Source organism: Periplaneta americana, chromosome 12, assembly GCF_040183065.1.
Source record: "Periplaneta americana isolate PAMFEO1 chromosome 12, P.americana_PAMFEO1_priV1, whole genome shotgun sequence".
Classification (NCBI taxonomy): Eukaryota; Metazoa; Arthropoda; class Insecta; order Blattodea; family Blattidae; genus Periplaneta; species Periplaneta americana.
The window spans coordinates 167,190,615-167,209,209 of record NC_091128.1 but is presented as its reverse complement, the minus strand read 5'-3'; the positions used below and the strand labels follow the sequence as shown (position 1 = coordinate 167,209,209).

Here is an 18,595-nt window from a genome sequence, read left to right as displayed (position 1 = left end):
ACGCAGAATGTAGCTATATGAGACTTTACAGGAAATGAAAACGTGAAGAGAAAGATAATTCCCAAATCTAATAATAATGTACTCAAACGAAGAAAGATTAATGTCGAATACGTACACTGGTTTCCATTAATGCCGTCTCGTTTTTTAGTCGTACTGACAACGAAACTACGTCTTTTACCCCAAACTTAACATGCACGTGCGGCTTGACTCGCCTGTATTGTGTATTCAGGTTTTCAGTGGTGTTCATGTTGGAGTAGTAACTACGCCGTCATGACAATTAGAATTAGTTTTCAATGTATATCAATCTTTCAGAGGTGCAGCAACACGCCACTGCTCGCAGGAATGGCTAGCTGTGTGTCTATTTAGATTTAGATTTAGATTTTATTTAATAATAATAATAATAATAATAATAATAATAATAATAATATATACATAAAAACGTTACATTAAAATACCCCGAAAGAGCAAAGCTCGTGTTCGGGGACAGTTCCGTTACATAGATACACATACTTTGTAGACAAAATACTTAAGAAAAAAGCTCACATAAAGATGATAATAAATTTAGTAAATAATAATACTAGTAATAACTGAGTGAAAAAAGAGACGATGTTAAGATTGATGGATTAATATTAAATTATTATTATTGGTATAATTAGTGCAGGTCATGTTGATATAGTAACCAAGATAAAATAGAAAAATACACTTAGGATAGAAATAATTTTGTTTTACAATACATGGTACATAATATATACAGGTAAGTCTGTCATATAAATTTTTTAATTCTGGATCTGAAAATTTCATTGCTTAAAGTAGTCAATTCTGGATGAAATTTTATTATCGAATTATATAGACGTGGACCATAATTTGTACTGTGTAGCAAACCAGCAGATGTGAAACATTTAGGTTCAACTAATTTAAGAATTTCATTTCGTCTTGTATTATGAGCATGTGGCTGAGCTACAAATTTCATTCTATTTTTATGATAGAATTTCATTAAAGAGTATTTATAAATTTGGTCAATTCTAAAAACATTAAATTCGGAATGGATCAAATTTGTTGGATAATCCAGTCGCCTTTTCAAACAAATTTTGATTATACGTGTTTGCAACATAATTAGAGGAAAAAGAGCAGTTTGTGTAATGCCTCCCCATCCAGTTATACCATATTGGATAACAGATTCAACTATAGCCAAATAAACCAAACGTAATACATGAGTAGGCAAGTAATGGCGAAGGTTTACATATTTGTAAATTGTTTTACGTATCCTGTTACATAAAAAGGTGATTTGTCTATCCCATTTCAAGTGCTGATCAACAATAATTCCCAGGTATTTCACATCTACAGATTCTTTCAGGCAAGGGCATTTACAGGTTGTAGAGAGTTTACAAAATGTTGTACACATACTTATTAGTAGGTCTGAGAAATATATGCCGTTATACTACCAGTGAGCTTCGTGCGCCTCTCACTTTGAGTACGTCTCAGAGTTGGGATGATTAACGCAGTGTCTTTCGTTCGTTTGAACTCATGCTTATCACCACGGTAAGTTAGTCCTCAGCTATCGGGTGGTTGAAAGCCACTCCTTTGACTTCGAAACACAACTATCTGCTAAAGAAAAATTTAAAGACAATTTCTTTGTTAAAGAAAAATTGCTCTATTTGAAAGACATTTTACTTTCTGTCTGTACACAGTATAGAGAACAAACAGTAAAGACACCTAAGCCATTTAGTGGGAACAAATTCTGAGTGCGCATGTCACGAAATCGGGTGTATTATCTGGAAGCTCCACCAGATGGATCTCCATCTACGACAGGGCTGGCATAATTTAATATTAACTGAAAACATTCATTACTCATCTTTTAACAATTTTAAAGACATGAGGCAAAGGAATGGCAATATAACCGTATGCAATCATCATGAAAATATTCACTAATTGACGCTAACGTCCAAGTCACTGTTTGAGGCTTATGTTGGTAAAATTGATCCAAGTACAACATAATACATCATGGCGTCCGTTGCGGTGAAGTAAGAACATGAACGTCAACAATGGATATAAGTATTTTGACTTCCTAGCGACATAATATTAATGATAGATAATATACATACAAGATTATTCGTATTACCGACCAATAAAATAAATAAATAAATATTTTACTAATATTTTGATAGTGGTTTGATACTAACGACATAGTTGGATTCATTGAGAACTAGACCTTGCTGAGCTTGAATTTAGTACCAACAACATCAAAGGTGCCGACAAGAGTTGTCCCTACTGATTCTTCTTATACTGTGGTCTGTAGAAAATACACTTAATATAACATTGACAAGTATCAACCTTTTTATTTCATTGTGTTAAAATGATGGTGTATTATGTTTTTGTTTTACATAATTTTTCATTTCATATATTATTGCAGTGAATAACAAACCGAATTTTCAAAGGAGAATGATTGCCTGTTGCTAAAAAAAACAGTCTTATATCTAGAAAACCTTCGTTTCACTTCTGCAGAAACAATGGGGGCATATTTGACATATTTTACACAAGCATTATTTATCTCAAAATCTATATAAATATTAAAAATTTCCTCATTTGAATCTAGAAAAACTTCGTTCCACTTCCGCAAAAAACAATAGGGGCATATTTGAAATATTTTACACAAGCATCATTTATCTCAAAATCTATATCAATATTACAAATTTCCTCATTTGAATCTAGAAAAACTTCGTTCCACTTCTGCAAAAAACAATAGGGGCATATTTGAAATATTTTACACAAGCATCATTTATCTCAAAATCTATATCAATATTACAAATTTCCTCATTTGAATCTAGAAAAACTTCGTTCCACTTCTGCAAAAACAATAGGGGCATAATTGAAATATTTTACACAAGCATCATTTATCTCAAAATCTATATCAATATTACAAATTTCCTCATTTGAATCTAGAAAAACTTCGTTCCACTTCTGCAAAAAACAATAGGGGCATATTTGAAATATTTTACACAAGCATCATTTATCTCAAAATCTATATCAATATTACAAATTTCCTCATTTGAATCTAGAAAAACTTCGTTCCACTTCTGCAAAAACAATAGGGGCATAATTGAAATATTTTACACAAGCATCATTTATCTCAAAATCTATATCAATATTACAAATTTCCTCATTTGAATCTAGAAAAACTTCGTTCCACTTCTGCAAAAAACAATAGGGGCATATTTGAAATATTTTACACAAGCATCATTTTATCTCAAAATCTATATCAATATTACAAATTTCCTCATTTGAATCTAGAAAAACTTCGTTCCACTTCTGCAAAAAAACAATAGGGCCATATTTGAAATATTTTACACAAGCATCATTTATCTCAAAATCTATATCAATATTACAAATTTCCTCATTTGAATCTAGAAAAACTTCGTTCCACTTCTGCAAAAACAATAGGGGCATATTTGAAAAATTTTACACAAGCATAATTTATCTCAAAATCTATAACAATATTACAAATTTCCTAATTTGAATCTAGAAAAAATTTCGTTGCACTTCCTCAAAAACAATAGGGGCATATTTGAAATATTTTACACAAGCATCATTTATCTCAAAATCTATATCAACTAGTGGCTTGTGCAGCAAATGCTGCTACAAACTAAGTTCGTTAGACGTTCAAATAAAAATTTTTCAGATTTATTTTCAATGAAGAATACTTGTCTTTTTGATAGTTATTTGCTTCCATAATAATGAAACATACTCCCTCTGAATGGATTTTATTAGGCCAAATGCTTTTTATTGAACCTATCCAACTTCAGTTTTTGAGTTTCAACGCGAAAACGCAAGTATCAATGTCAGGACGATAGCAGTAGCTATTTCAGGTCATTGTGGATTGTAGGCAAAAGTTAAAAAAATGTCAGGTTTGCTAAGCTTTCGAACAATAGCATTTTCGTATAGCTGCTGCATATAGAACTTGAAATGTAGAGCGTAAAATCATTTTATCCTACTAAGAGATCTTGCTGAAATGATCTGGAGACTACAAAATTTTCTAGACCTCTTATTTTATCAATAAGTAATACCTTTTGATCTTTCCTTAGGAACTGTAACTTTTGCTCTCTCTCGAGCCAATACTGAAGACAATGACACATATCAATATCTACACTACACCTCCATTAAGTATATGAAAAAGACCCAACCCCACTGGGTTAATAAGTATAAAAATATTTGATTTTTAATAACAATATTATTATCTTACTTAAGTTTTCTAGTTATATATAGCAGCCACTCAGTAAATTATAGAAATGAAGATCTAAATTAAGATATTCTCTACATTTACTTACATAACCTCAAAACGTTTCACTTTCATGTCATCAATATACCATCAATATTATGTACAATTAATGAAAAATAGATGCATCATGATATTAACTATAATAATATTTAATTTCTAATGGTGATAATGTCATCAAACCACCTCAAGTTTCGTAGATTTGAATATCCAATACACAGCTGTACTCAGAAAATTATACACTGCAGAATCAGTTTTTAATAACAAATTGAATTGAGCTCTAAATATGTCGGCAATCCTGCAGGTCATGGCCTTCGTGTAATAGCCTATTGTTTATTCTAGTGTGTGTTTTGTTCTGAAATTTAATCAAGTCGGCCGTGATTCGATAAAATTAGTTCTCAAAACTGACAACAGATGGATTTTGGAAAAATAGGAAAATTATGTACGAAAATTGACATTTCACTGAAAACTACTGCTTTTCCGAAAAGCTTTGGATGCCAGGCATGAAAATGAGGGGCCACTCATTAAAATCCGTTCAGCCGTTTTCCCGTAATTTCCATTACCAGTTCAAATTATATATATAGATATTACAAATTTCCTCATTTGAATCTAGAAAAACTTCGTTCCACTTCTGCAAAAACAATAGGGGCATATTTGAAATATTTTACACAAGCATCATTTATCTCAAAATCTGTATCATTATTACAAATTTTCTCATTTGAAATTAAGTCACAAATTTCGTCCTCGGCATCTTGCTATTATTCTTCTTTACAGGACGTTGAATGTTGCCTGTTACGAATAGCAGTATTCGGTCGTGATGTGACAGATCAACTAAAGTTCACTGCTGAACGAAACACACCGAAATCCCCAACCCAATTACGTACCGGTACCTAAAAGTCAGAGGCGCATGTAACAGCATACAATTCTTAGCCCTACTTATTAGCATAGCATTTGGAGGGGGATGAAGTACTGTACAGACAACTTCAAAACTTGACGGCATTAATGGAATTGATTGTACGTGTTTATAGACAACGCAAGGTTAACCAAAAATACTACAAACATCTAAAGCAACTCTCCCTATACAATATTAATGTCAAGTTAAAGTTGTTTTAATACAAAACGTAATATTTAACGCCATTCAACGTTAATCCAGAAACCAAGATTTTCAATCATATTTTTAGAAAGTCTGCCCTGAATTATTTTGGTACGTAACTATCTCATTCTCTTCTGTAACCATTTCCAGATAACTTTCCATTGAGTAGTATTAAAACTTGTAATACACAAAGCTATTGATTCGTAGAGAGCTAATCTGTTAATATCTCGCTTGTGTCTCTTCCAGGAGAAGGTTGGGCGCCGTAATAATCCATGCACCCAGCACTCGTCAGAGGAGAAACAGGAGGCGGCGCCGGGCAGAGGCAACTGGGCCAGTAAAACAGAATTCATCCTATCCTGTCTTGGCTACGCCATCGGCATTGGCAACGTCTGGCGCTTCCCCTACCTGTGCTACAGGAACGGAGGAGGTAAGGGCTATTACTTTATACTTTTCGCTATCTCAGATAAATTGAATCGTTGATTGGAAGAACGAAGAAAATCCATGTCCATTTTTATACTGCATCAAATAGAGAAAAGAAGATAATATATCGATGATGCTGAACAGCAACTGCGTATGTTAAAAAAAAAAAACCCACAGGAGAGTAAAAAAGGCATTTGAATATCTTAAAAACTAACAGATGTTTGACATAATAATATTTTTTGCACCATAGTATATATTGAAAATAATATTTTTTAAATTTTTAATATAACACAACGTACATAACACTATGAACAGCTGACTGAAGGTTAGCAGTCTAGCCAACGTACGAACTTCACTATCAACTTCAATGTGAAGGAGTAAAAGTGATTCAGATACTTGTAATATTTCCTCTTCAATTGGAATAATTTTTATTTCTTTTTGTTAAGTGAAGTTTGGATTGTTTAAATAAAGTTCAATACATTTCAAATGCAGTGGTTTGTTTCGTAAAATGTATATTAATTAACACTGCCTTTTGCGTATGCATTTTACATGCATTGTAGGATTGTAGCATACATAGAAGGCAGTGGTTTTCATTACAACTCTAGAGCAGTTATTTATAATATTTCAACATACTTATCTAGGTTGGCAACTCTGAATTCAGTAAAATAAACTTTCAGTAAAAAAGGCATTTGAATATCTTAAAACTAACAAGTTTGACATAATAATATTTCTTGCACCATGATATATTTTAAAAACAATATTTTTAAAATTCATAATATACAGAACATAGGCTACATTACACTATGAACAGCTGACTGAAGGTTAGCAGTCTGGCCAACGTACGAACTTCACTATCAACTTCAATGTGAAGGAGTAAAAATAATTCAGATACTTGTAATATTTCGTCTTCAATTGGAATAATTTTTATTTCTTTTTGTTAAGTGAAGTTTGGATTGTTTAAATAAAGTTCAATACATTTCAAATGCAGTGGTTTGTTTCGTAAAATGTATATTAATTAACACTGCCTTTTGCATATGCATATTACATGCATTGTAGGATTGTAGTATACATAGAAGGCAGTGGTTTTCATTACAACTCTAGAGAAGTTATTTATAATATTTCAACATACTTATCTAGGTTGGCAACTCTGAATTCAGTAAAATAAACACTTTCAGTAAAAAAGGCATTTGAATATCTTAAAACTAACATGTTTGACATAATAATATTTCTTGCACCATAATATATTTTAAAAACAATATTTTTAAAATTCATAATATACAGAACATAGGCTACATTACACTATGAACAGCTGACTGAAGGTTAGCAGTCTGGCCAACGTACGAACTTCACCATCAACTTCAATGTGAAGGAGTAAAAATGATTCAGATACTTGTAATATTTCGTCTTCAATTGGAATAATTTTTATTTCTTTTTGTTAAGTCAAGTTTGGATTGTTTAAATGAAGTTCAGTACATTTCAAATGCAGTGGTTTGTTTCGTATAATGTATATTAATTAACACTGCCTTTTGCGTATGCATTTTACATGCATTGTAGGATTGTAGCATGCATAGGAGGCAGTGGTTTTCATTATAACTCTAGAGCAGTTATTTGTAATATTTCAACATACTTATCTAAGTTGGCAACTCTGAATTCAGTAAAATCAACTTTCAATCGTGGCGGCCGTTTGCCGTAACAATGAGGAAATACACTATCATGCAAAAAAGGTTATTTAAATATCTTCTTCTGAAATTTATATCCATGCCTTGACTTGAGATGTGTTTGCAGAAGATTGGAGAACATTTCTCTGATAGGAATCAAGTGGTCTTATTTTGTTCATATTTTTGACATTCGAGGTTGCTGCTCAACATCATAGATATTTTATCTCTAGATTGTGTTCATTGTCCCGTGCCGTAACCGCGTGGTCAAAGGCGTCAGGCTTTCTCCTGGCGATACGCAATACACGTGGTCCGACTCTTCATGTTACGAGAAAGTTTCACATGAAATCTGGCCAGTGAAATTATTGACTTCAATAATTTATCATCACAATACACTACTCTCATAAATTGACTGAGTACGTTGGGAATTCAATCAATGGCTTTCCCAAAACACGCTGTGAAATGTATCGCATGAAACAATTTTTATCTCGAAAAGGAAGCAAAAACGAGCAAAATTATATGAAACGTTTTTGTTTTAAATATCTCAAAGAATAACCCCTGAAATTGTCATTATTTACGGTTCACTGTGTATATTTTGAAGTGAAATGTATTTATCTGTGGAAATAGACGCGGAAACAAGTCTCTCAACGAAAGCAGTGTCATATTATGAAACCATACTTTTTCGCAGCACATCATCAAATTTTCGCAGAAATCATTCTGTCAATAACAATATTTTTGTAAGTAGGAACGCATGCGTTTGTTGATAACAGCATTAATAATACAGCGCGAAGAGACTGTACCAGAGGTCTGCATCGGACGTTTTCGCTTGAGCGCCAAGTAGTTCATAGGATAACCCGATAGGTAGCGCACATGCATGATGGGTAAAATTGTCACAAGCGATAAATCCTCGAACGATATAAGCCGAGCGTTAGACATTCGTTCTTGTTACAGTGATGAACTGTGTAGTAACATCATATATGTTTATCATTTCAAAACTTTGCAGTGTTTAACTAACCTCTCCATAGTACAACTACAAAACTTGCTTTAAAATGTAATATAAATGTTGTAGGTAAATGTTCCCCCCCCCCCACACAGGAGTGATTTTGTTTTTGCCACATCTGATAGATGTTATTGGATGTAAATGTAATTATTATAAACGGAGAACACAATCACGATTATGCAAGAACTGTATCAAGTTTTCTAGTAATAATAATAATAATAATAATAATAATAATAATAATAATAATAATAATAATTTATTTTTGTTTATTTATTTATATTTAATGTGCTGTTCAACAGCCAGTGGCCAATTACAGTTCAGCACAAATATAACAAAAACATAATACAAAATAATTAATTAGTTACAATAATGACGATGAACGGATAATAATAATAATAATAATAATAATAATAATAACAATAATAATAATAATAATAATAATAATAATAATAATCTCTAATAATTAGTGAATCAATCTTTGCGTCTGTAACAGTTGTGGAGCATGATTATTCGTTTTATTATATTTTCTGTGACGTTATCTCTGTACTAATATTGTTATTAATCAACTGCTATATCAATAATATTTTGTGAAACGTTTCTACATTGTCGCAGTATATAGGCGGAACACTAATAATAATAATAATAATAATAATAATAATAATAATAATAATAATAATAATAATAATAGTAATAATAATAATCTCTAATAATTAGTGTATCAATCTTTGCGTCTGTAACAGTTGTGCAGCATGATTATTCGTTTTATTATATTTTCTGTGACGTTATCTCTGTACTAATATTGTTATTAATCTACTGCTATATCAATAATATTTTGTGAAACGTTTCTACATTGTCGCAGTATATAGGCGGAACACTAATAATAATAATAATAATAATAATAATAATAATAATAATAATAATAATAGTAATAATAATAATCTCTAATAATTAGTGTATCAATCTTTGCGTCTGTAACAGTTGTGCAGCATGATTATTCGTTTTATTATATTTTCTGTGACGTTATCTCTGTACTTATATTGTTATTAATCTACTGCTATATCAATAATATTTTGTAAAACGTTTCTACATTGTCGCAGTATATAGGCGGAACACTATGTATGGACCTATCATATTATATATGTGGTAAATCGAATATTGAATAATTATTAATTAGCAATAATAACTGTATATCCAAGTTTTTCATACTATTTTATTTATAACTTCATGTTCCTGTTGTGGTACGTTCCATTGACTGTTCCATTAAACGTTTGTCATAAACGCAGAAAATAAAGCTTTATTTTTACCGTGTGAGCAAAACATATGTGTATCTTATCTGTCACCTTCCATACAAGGTGAGACATGTCGGTGAGATGACCTTGTACTGTGCTTCTATTTAATACGAGCGTATTACGACCGATCGTATCTCACTCGAGGGTGCGACACTCGACCGAGTTCAAGCGAGCGATTTAACTCCAATGCAGCACTCTGGACTGTACGCTGCAATGAATGGTGTAATTCTGTCTAGCAAACAAGCTTCAACGGATGGGAGGGATCAATGAACTGACCATAAGTTACCTTCTTACTCGTCGGATGATCGTCCACCTCTGTTATGAGTAATTGGGCTTGAAACTAGCATTCGGCTGGTAGATGCAGACTCTATTAGGACTGCTGTATTTTATTTTGTAAGAAATTGCATCACTCTTCAAATTCTTAACAATACACAAATGTCTCACATAACCGTCTTGAGTCCTGGAAGAGCCACGTGCTCAGTGGAGTTGTTGGGTCGACAGTAGACATTGCTACAGCCTTACTGTCACTTCCGGTCGAGGAACGTACGCACGTCGGAGCCCAACACGTGAGTTTTCGAGACAGCAACATGTGGGCCAGTGAGCTGTTAAATGAACATCAAGGTCCAACTCATCTGCATCCCCAGAAGTGTCTGCATTGGTTTTGTGCCAGCTCTCAGTCCTTGGCAAAGTAAATACCGTCTGCCTCTCTTGGAAACAATCAAGAATATCAACATCTCACGCTTTCGACACCTGCGCCATTTTGCCAGGATTTATTTTATTATCGTGCGGAATCCACAAGAAAGTATCTCACTACATTTTCACTCAGTTTTGAGCTTCGTCAAAGTTATTCTATTCTGGCTCAATTTCAGTTAATTTTTTCATCATCGTCTTTCATACTTACATGGTGAGCTGTAAGTAATATCATTAATTTAGGGGGTTATTCTTTGAGATATTTCAAACAAAAAATTTAATACAATTCTGCTCGTTTTTGCTTCTTTTCCGAAGTAAAAATTGTTTTATATGAAACATTTCATAGCGTATTTTTGGAAAGCCATTGATTTAATTCCTAATATGCTCAGAGCAGTATATTAGCAGTAATAAATTATCGAAAGAATTTTAGTTTTGTCCTTTAAATGTGAAGAAATTTTATCAACTTGTATTTATTTACTTAAAAGTAACGAATTATCAGTGTCGCGCAACACTATCTGCTATGAGGAAATAACTAAATGTGTTATTTTACCTGTACTCTTTCTAAATTAATTTATTGAAATGGAAATTTGTAAGAAAACAGGAATTAATGCAGATAAGACGTAAGCGTGAAAACCATTTTTGACGACTTCCGGTTGTTGCTTTGAGCGCCACTCGTGGAGTCGTGGCTGAACGCGAAAACATCCATGGAATAAAATACGTATTCAAGCATTAATCTATACCGCTTTTCAATTTATTTACACTCATGTATAATTAATGTGTCGCCTACAAACATTTTCTATATGATATTTATTTATATTGATGTATAATTAATGTGTCACCTACATATTTCTTTGAAGAAAAACTAAACTTTCTATAATTTATTTTAGTTTGTAACATTTTCACAATCGCCACCGAATAATAACAAATGAATAACACCTATCGACAAATATGAATAATAACAAATGAATGACACCTATCGACAAATAACAAACGTCGATCACACATGAAAATGTTAGCGTCAAAAAACAAATTGTTTATTTAAATTAAAAATGATTAATAATATTTTTTTATTAAGATCGGCCACAATATAATATGCAATACTTGTGTTTGATGCATAACAGAATCTCGGAAATAGAGAAGACTCGACTTCGTCTTGTCTTCTGTAATTTTTCCTCGATTCTGTTATAATGCACTTACCACGCTTGTATCGCAATGTACTATTACAGAACGAAAAGTTACATTTCTTTGCATGAAATTTCTGCACATTTAAAGAACAAAACTAAAATTCTTTCAATCATTTATTGTCATAATACGCTGTTCTCTTAAATTGACAGAGCAAATTGGGAATTCAGTCAATGACTTTCCCGAATCACGCCATGAAATGTTTTTTCTAAAACAATTTTATCCCGAAAAGGAAGAAAAAACGAGCAACATCTTATTTAACTTTTTTGTTTGAAATATCTCTAATAATAACCTCCTGGAATTAATGACATTTTTAGGGTGCAACTTGTATATTAGACCTGGTTTATCCATCGGTGTTCTGCTTTTTGAGGAGACGTCGTGGTAGATGTACCCCATGTATACGAATGACATATTGCCAATCAAGTCACTATCGATGTGATGTATTATGTGTTACTTAGTTCTTACAGAATATCCCCATTTGTCTCTTTTAGCCATTTTGGTAAATCCTGTAGAAAAATGATTAACTTCAGTGGTCGTAATTCTTTTTGTGCCACTGTTTCGTATGGTCCAGGCTTCGCTGCCCTATAACACCATAGGTCTTGCCAATTTTTATAGGCTCTGATTCTTATTTCTGAACCATAAAGGTTTTGAACACTTGCCTAATAATTTCCATTCGTCTGTTGTAATTTATAATTTTTTTCTGACCCTAATTTCTCTTTCGTATGACAGAGTTGGTCTTACAGATGTTTTTCAGGCTCTGATTCTTAATTTTCGATTATTGTGACCCTTTATTCAGTGATCTTAGGGTAGAATTATCTCAGCGTGTTCATAATGCGTGTGTTAGCTTCATTTGTAATGTTCGTTACTACGATCATATTTCATCTTCTTTCGATAAATTATACGATACAAGAAAGTTACATTCTTTTTTCTCTTTATATCGAATTTTGCACGCCTCAACCACCTATCACTCATTTATTTTGTTCGATTCCAAAATCTTTCTCGCTGTCATAACTTAAATGCCCGATCACAACACGATAACACGTTAGAAATTCCACTCAACACATCATCTCTATATTCCTCATCTTTCACTGTTGCTATTTCTCGTCATTGGGGTTCTCTGCCACACCTGTGAAGTAACGGTCACGGCGTCTGGGTGCGAAACCAGGTGGCCCGGGTTCGAATCCCAGTCGGGGCAAGTTACCTGGTTGAGGTTTTATCCGGGGTTTCCCCTCAACCCAATAGGAGCAAATGCTGGGTAACTTTCGGTGCTAGACCCCGGACTCATTTCACCGGCATTATCACCTTCATATCATTCATACGCTAAATAACCTAGATGTTGATACAGCGTCGTAAAATAACCCAATAAAGTAAAAAAGTAAAAGGGATTCTCTGCCGCCTTAAGTCAAGGATTGTAGAACTTTTATTTCTTTTAAATATAATTTAGAAGCATATCTTCTGAATCGATTTTTTATATTTAAAAAAATGTCACATTTGGTAAAATTTTGTTATTGTATAAAGGTCCTGCCCCTTAACGCGTTATAATAACTTAAAGTGTTTATTTTTATTGTGTACAACATTTTATCCAAGTGTCCCTTTGTGGTTTTATTATATAAATCACTTTTGCTTGTAACTTAACTGTAATATGTAATTACTTAAGGGACACTGGGGCTGAGTTTTGAAACTTTTAAAGTTTTTTTATTAATTTCTTTCAAATTCTGTGTGTACGTTTAAGTAACAGTACCAAATTTCATCGTAAATGAGTAAATTAAAAACATCCCTGACGGCTTCAGAAATGTTTTTGGTTTCATAAATCTTCTCTGAATGAGTTACATTTTGTGATAAAGAAAACTGTGCATTCATTTTTAAATTTGAGGATTGGTTCTCGAGATAAAAATTTTCTTACAAATCATAATTTTTGCTTGATAATTTTCTTAAATTTTTAGAAGTTAAAATTTCATATCATGAAACGTTTTCAGTGAAGAGCTGATTCCATGCACAGCTTTGTGTATTGCAATATGGTGAGCCGCTAGGAATTTTATTATTGACCAAAAACGTAGTTTTGAGGAAACACAATTTTTAGTGAGTGTGGCATTTTAAAAATGGCCACAGACCTTTAAAAGTAGTAGGTGGAGGCTAAATATATAACAGAACGTTAAGCAAATGTATAAGAAAATTATTTATGTGAAAGCAAAAATATTTATTTTTACCAGTTTGGCCAAAAATTCAGCCCTAATGTCCCTTAATCTGGTACATTTTTTTGTTTAAACTGATTACGTACGAGTAAGCAAGTTTTACTCTTGGCTGAGTGTAAGTCTGAAGCAGATATCGAATTGTATGCACCGTGCTTTCAATAGGCACTAATGATAAAGTCTTGCATGAGACCCTCTGCAACGGCCCACCTTGTTTAAATAAACAATTACACACTGTACAATTGAAACATCCTCTGTGCCCTTTTGCCAGGATATTAAATCAGGAGGCAGCCTTCATTTCCTTGAAGCTAGCCTTCGTCTTCTCTGTAGGGGGCTAATTTATTCATTGAATCTCAATTGACGGATCATAACGCCCCACATACATGAAGACCTGCAATAAATACGAAGCAGTGATTTCCAGTCACTAAATATTCTTAGGTGGCCGTGCAGCCCAGTGTTGCCAACTGCAAAGAAATGTCTTTAAATACGGTAAGCCTATACAAAAAAAATTTGGCATTATAAAGAGACAAAATAAATTCGTACAAAATATAGAGAAAAATGCACAAAAATGTATAAAAACTTCAATGGAACACAACAAATTTTCTCAAATTGTATGGAATTCACAAAAAATGTGTAATCGCGTAAATTTGTGGCTCAAAAAGTGACGGTGAATTCATCGAATCCCTGTAATTGCGTGAAACATTTATCCTGTTGAACGTTTATGCTGATCGTGATTGTTACTGTGAGCATGGTTGGAATTGTAAGTATGTTAGGAATTAGAAATAAAATTACGATATTTCTTTTAATATCCGCATTTAAAATCTCCGCTTTAAAAATGTAACAAGGCGGAGCCTTCTCATTAATTACTTCATAATTGTTTCCTCATTCCACTAGTTTCGAGACAACAATGTACAACAATTATCGTAATTGATAATCGAAACGATTCACACATCAATACGATGCTAATGAGTTTTTCCAAATTGTATTACAGATAATTTCATTGATTTGGAAATGAATACCACGGTTAAATACCGGTACTTTAGAATCAGACTATGTTACAGTAACTATTTCTGTCTTTATACTCCTCACAGTTATTAATCACCCCCATTTGTGTACGAATAATCATGAATTAATTCCATGGTTTTCGGTAAAGGGGGTTGTCATTTTTTGTGCAAATGGATTTAAGTTCTACAAGTGGGTATGCAAAAAAAAAATACTAGCATTTGTGTAGAAAAATATTTGAAATAAGAATCCGACGTTCAGTTTTCATTCATCTCAAAACTCGTTTTTATGACATCTTTCTTTATTCAAGCACCATAGAATTATGATGTCTTATTCATTTGTTTCCTCTTTATGTTATATTTGTAATATTCGTAAGTATGATCATGTTTCCCCGTCTTTCCAAACTCTGTCCTGGCTCAGGCTAAGCGATCGACGAGCCCTGCATTCTCTTGTTCTCTTATTTCAAATTCTGCGCACCGCTACTCCAATCTATTTGGCTTCTCGTTTTCAAAATGTATCCACATATCATCAGCTAAGTACAAGATCTCATCATAACAATTTACTCATTATACCCTACCACAAGACATCGTTATATTCTTCATCTTATACAGTTTCAGTGGCTAGAAATTGGAACTCGCTACCGAGTGATGTAAGGGGTTGTTGGACAGTAACTTAATTTAGGTCAAAATTACATAAATTCTTACTTAACAAATTAATTGCTGATTAATACAATGAAACTAACATCTGTCCATTCTTATTATTATCATTAATTTCTCTAAATAGAGTTACAAAACCTCTAATGGCAATTACATTAATATTCTCATTATAGAAATATACTTTAGATTTATATATTCTTTTTTCTCCCTGTAACATAGTTCTAGTAAGCTTATATTAAATTAATTTTCATCATTTTACTAGCTATCTCAAATCTTAAATTAATTATAATTGATTGAATTAAATTAGCTCATAAATTAAGTTACTACTTTACCTTATAGGTTTATCTAAATTTTAAATAAATATGTAGCCTACTAGTCGTTAAAACTTAACTGAAGAATATTGCTGGAGAACCTTTTAAGTGTACTGTAAATATTCGTAATTTAAATGTGTATTGCATTGATTAAGGCTGGTTGAGTGGAAGAGAAGGCCTTAACTCTGGCAGCGAAAATAAAACATTATTATTGTAACGTTTTATTACTAACAACAATGTAACTTTATTCTTCCAACAATAACTCTTCACTTTCTACACAGTAACACAGTATTCGTTAGTGCACTCCACTGACGACAATGACAATTTACTTGGAATATTACGAACAAAAATGAACTGTTAATCTTCACTAATATTGACAAAGCACTATTTACAAATCAGAACTGTCAGTTCTCAGTTCACAGTTCTTCTAGCTCAGTCACTCGAGTTCACAGTATCTCGAACCACAGACCTTCAGAGACAGTCTACTGTACTCGAACTCAGGTCCCTCCAACTGCGGTCCACTGCACTCGAACTCAGGCTTTCGGATGCTGACACAGTTGCGGACGCACACTCAAGTCGAACTCCGGTACACAAGACTGGCTGGCTTGCTCTGTTCACTGGCTTACTCACTGAACTAATCATGAATCACACTCAAAACTGTAACTGCTCAAGTTCGCTCGCGTTTCTTCTTTTATAACCACAGCGACGTAGCCTAGAAAGTTCGAGTTCGCGATATTTCGACGCGTGTGTCCATTCTCGAATCATCTCGCACGCTGCTGCTCCCCTCCTTCACCGCGCGTAGCCATGCCCTAGGAGGCAGATGCGCGCGCAACCCGCCCAAAACAAGGCCGACTTAGCCTCTCCTCCGTCGGTCGTGAGATCGAACCTCACGTGGGCGTCACATTATTATTATTATTATTATTATTATTATTATTATTATTATTATTATTATTATTATTATTATTATTATTATGTTTTACCACGGCTGACTGTATTCGAAGCTATTTCTTACAAGCTATACAAACTCTAGTATGACTTCTTTTAGAAGAGAAGTAAATTTGAAACGCATTATCGCACCTTACATTAGCTAATGTTTTTCACGCAACTACGCACATAGATTAATTAATGAACACTACCTACGCATAAAATAAAAACTCTGAATGTTTGCAGGGGCTTTTCTGGTGCCGTACCTGCTGATGCTGTTTCTGTGCGGAATCCCGCTGTTCTTCATGGAGACCACACTCGGCCAGTTCTCCAGCACCAGCTGCATCACGCTTTTCAGGATCTGCCCTCTGCTTAAAGGTAAGACAATTGAATGTCTAGAAGTTCATATTCTTCACAAGAATGAGGAATTAGCTACGGCACGACCCTGAAATTAGCCTAAATTAAATGTAGTGATGATGACAAAGACCTTTATGTCGATAATGAAAATGAGGTTATGATGATGATGATGCCAAAGAAAACGAAGTTGAGAATGATGATTATAATGACGCCGAAGATGACGAAGTTGGCACTGATGATATTGATGGTGTTGATGATATTGATGATGATGACGATGATGATCATTACTGTGGTGACAATTTAATCAGTTCTATGACTATGACCACAATGATTTTATTTACGACGATTACGCTATTTGATTATGATCCTTAGCATGACATAAAAGTATGACAACGTAACGATGATGGTAAAAATGATACTTGGTGGTGTTATTGATAGTGATGCTGATGATAATGAAATTGATGATAATGGATCAATTTGACGTGTAGTATATATTTTTTTAGTTTTATGTCGGTTGTTATTAATAATGTATGCCTTGGTTTAGATATGTATTGTAATATTCTCGTCATCTTGTATAATTTTCTAATACTATTTATATGATTTCATTCTTCATTTATATGATTCCATTATTTCATTTGTAAATAGCATTTTATTTAACTGCCAGTATTTTAATTATTCCATTGTACTTTTATTGTAATCTATAAGGGAAACCCGGGCAAAGAGGATAAGCTAAGAATAAACAATGCCACAGGCTATATTTTGGTCCTCCCGAAATAAAAACTTCATGACTTTGGTTGTGGCACATGTTGTCCACATATCTACAAAACAGCAATTCGTTTCTCATACCTACGGAGAGTGATATGATTTGAGAAAGAAAATACTGGGTGTTCATTTCAAAGTGTGTCATGACGTCACTGTTGTTGGGTCACCGATTTGAAGCGAGTTTCAGCTTATATGTTAGAGAAGTTGCCTATTATTTAAGGCGTTCTTCAATCTGAACTTGAGAACGTGTACGGTATAACTTGAACGTCGTAGCAACAGATGGCGGTCTGTACGGTCTGTGTGCTACCATAACCTCTTTCGAACTGCGTTTTGCGCCGGCAAGTCGTACGCAGGGTATTTGTTATCATGGGTTGCGTACGGTAACATTCCACAACACAAATCAAATGCTCCGTGTCCATGTTGACCGTCGAAGTTAATGTCAACAAATACGTAAGTAATCGTCTTAACCCTCTCCCCATATCCCTTACTTACTTACTTACTTACAAATGGCTTTTAAGGAACCCGAAGGTTCATTGCCGCCCTCACATAAGCCCGCCATCGGTCCCTATCCTGTGCAAGATTAAGCCAGTCTCTATCATCATATCCCACCTCCCTCAAATCCATTTTAATATTATCCTCCCATCTACGTCTCGGCCTCCCTAAAGGTCTTTTTCCCTCCGGTCTCCCAACTAACACTCTATATGCATTTCTGGATTCGCCCATACGTGCTACATGCCCTGCCCATCTCAATCCCTACAGTACGTATTTCCAAACAGTTCACATTCCTGCCACTAC

The 18,595-nt window shown here is 33.5% G+C and overlaps 1 protein-coding gene across 3 annotated transcripts in view; it reads left to right on the top strand.

Annotated features, from left to right (window-relative positions):
* The window catches only part of Ntl (Neurotransmitter transporter-like), a 115,799-nt gene that overhangs the window by 27,956 nt on the left and 69,248 nt on the right, over positions 1–18,595 (top strand). For 2 of the 3 annotated variants that reach the window (XM_069842513.1, XM_069842512.1), the window contains exons 2-3: positions 5,610–5,790; positions 16,928–17,059. In XM_069842513.1, the coding sequence (XP_069698614.1) occupies positions 5,610–5,790; positions 16,928–17,059 (313 nt within the window). Of the gene's footprint in view, positions 1–5,609; positions 5,791–14,291; positions 14,549–16,927; positions 17,060–18,595 lie in introns of those variants that run through there. The other variant, XM_069842514.1, reaches the window with a different exon arrangement.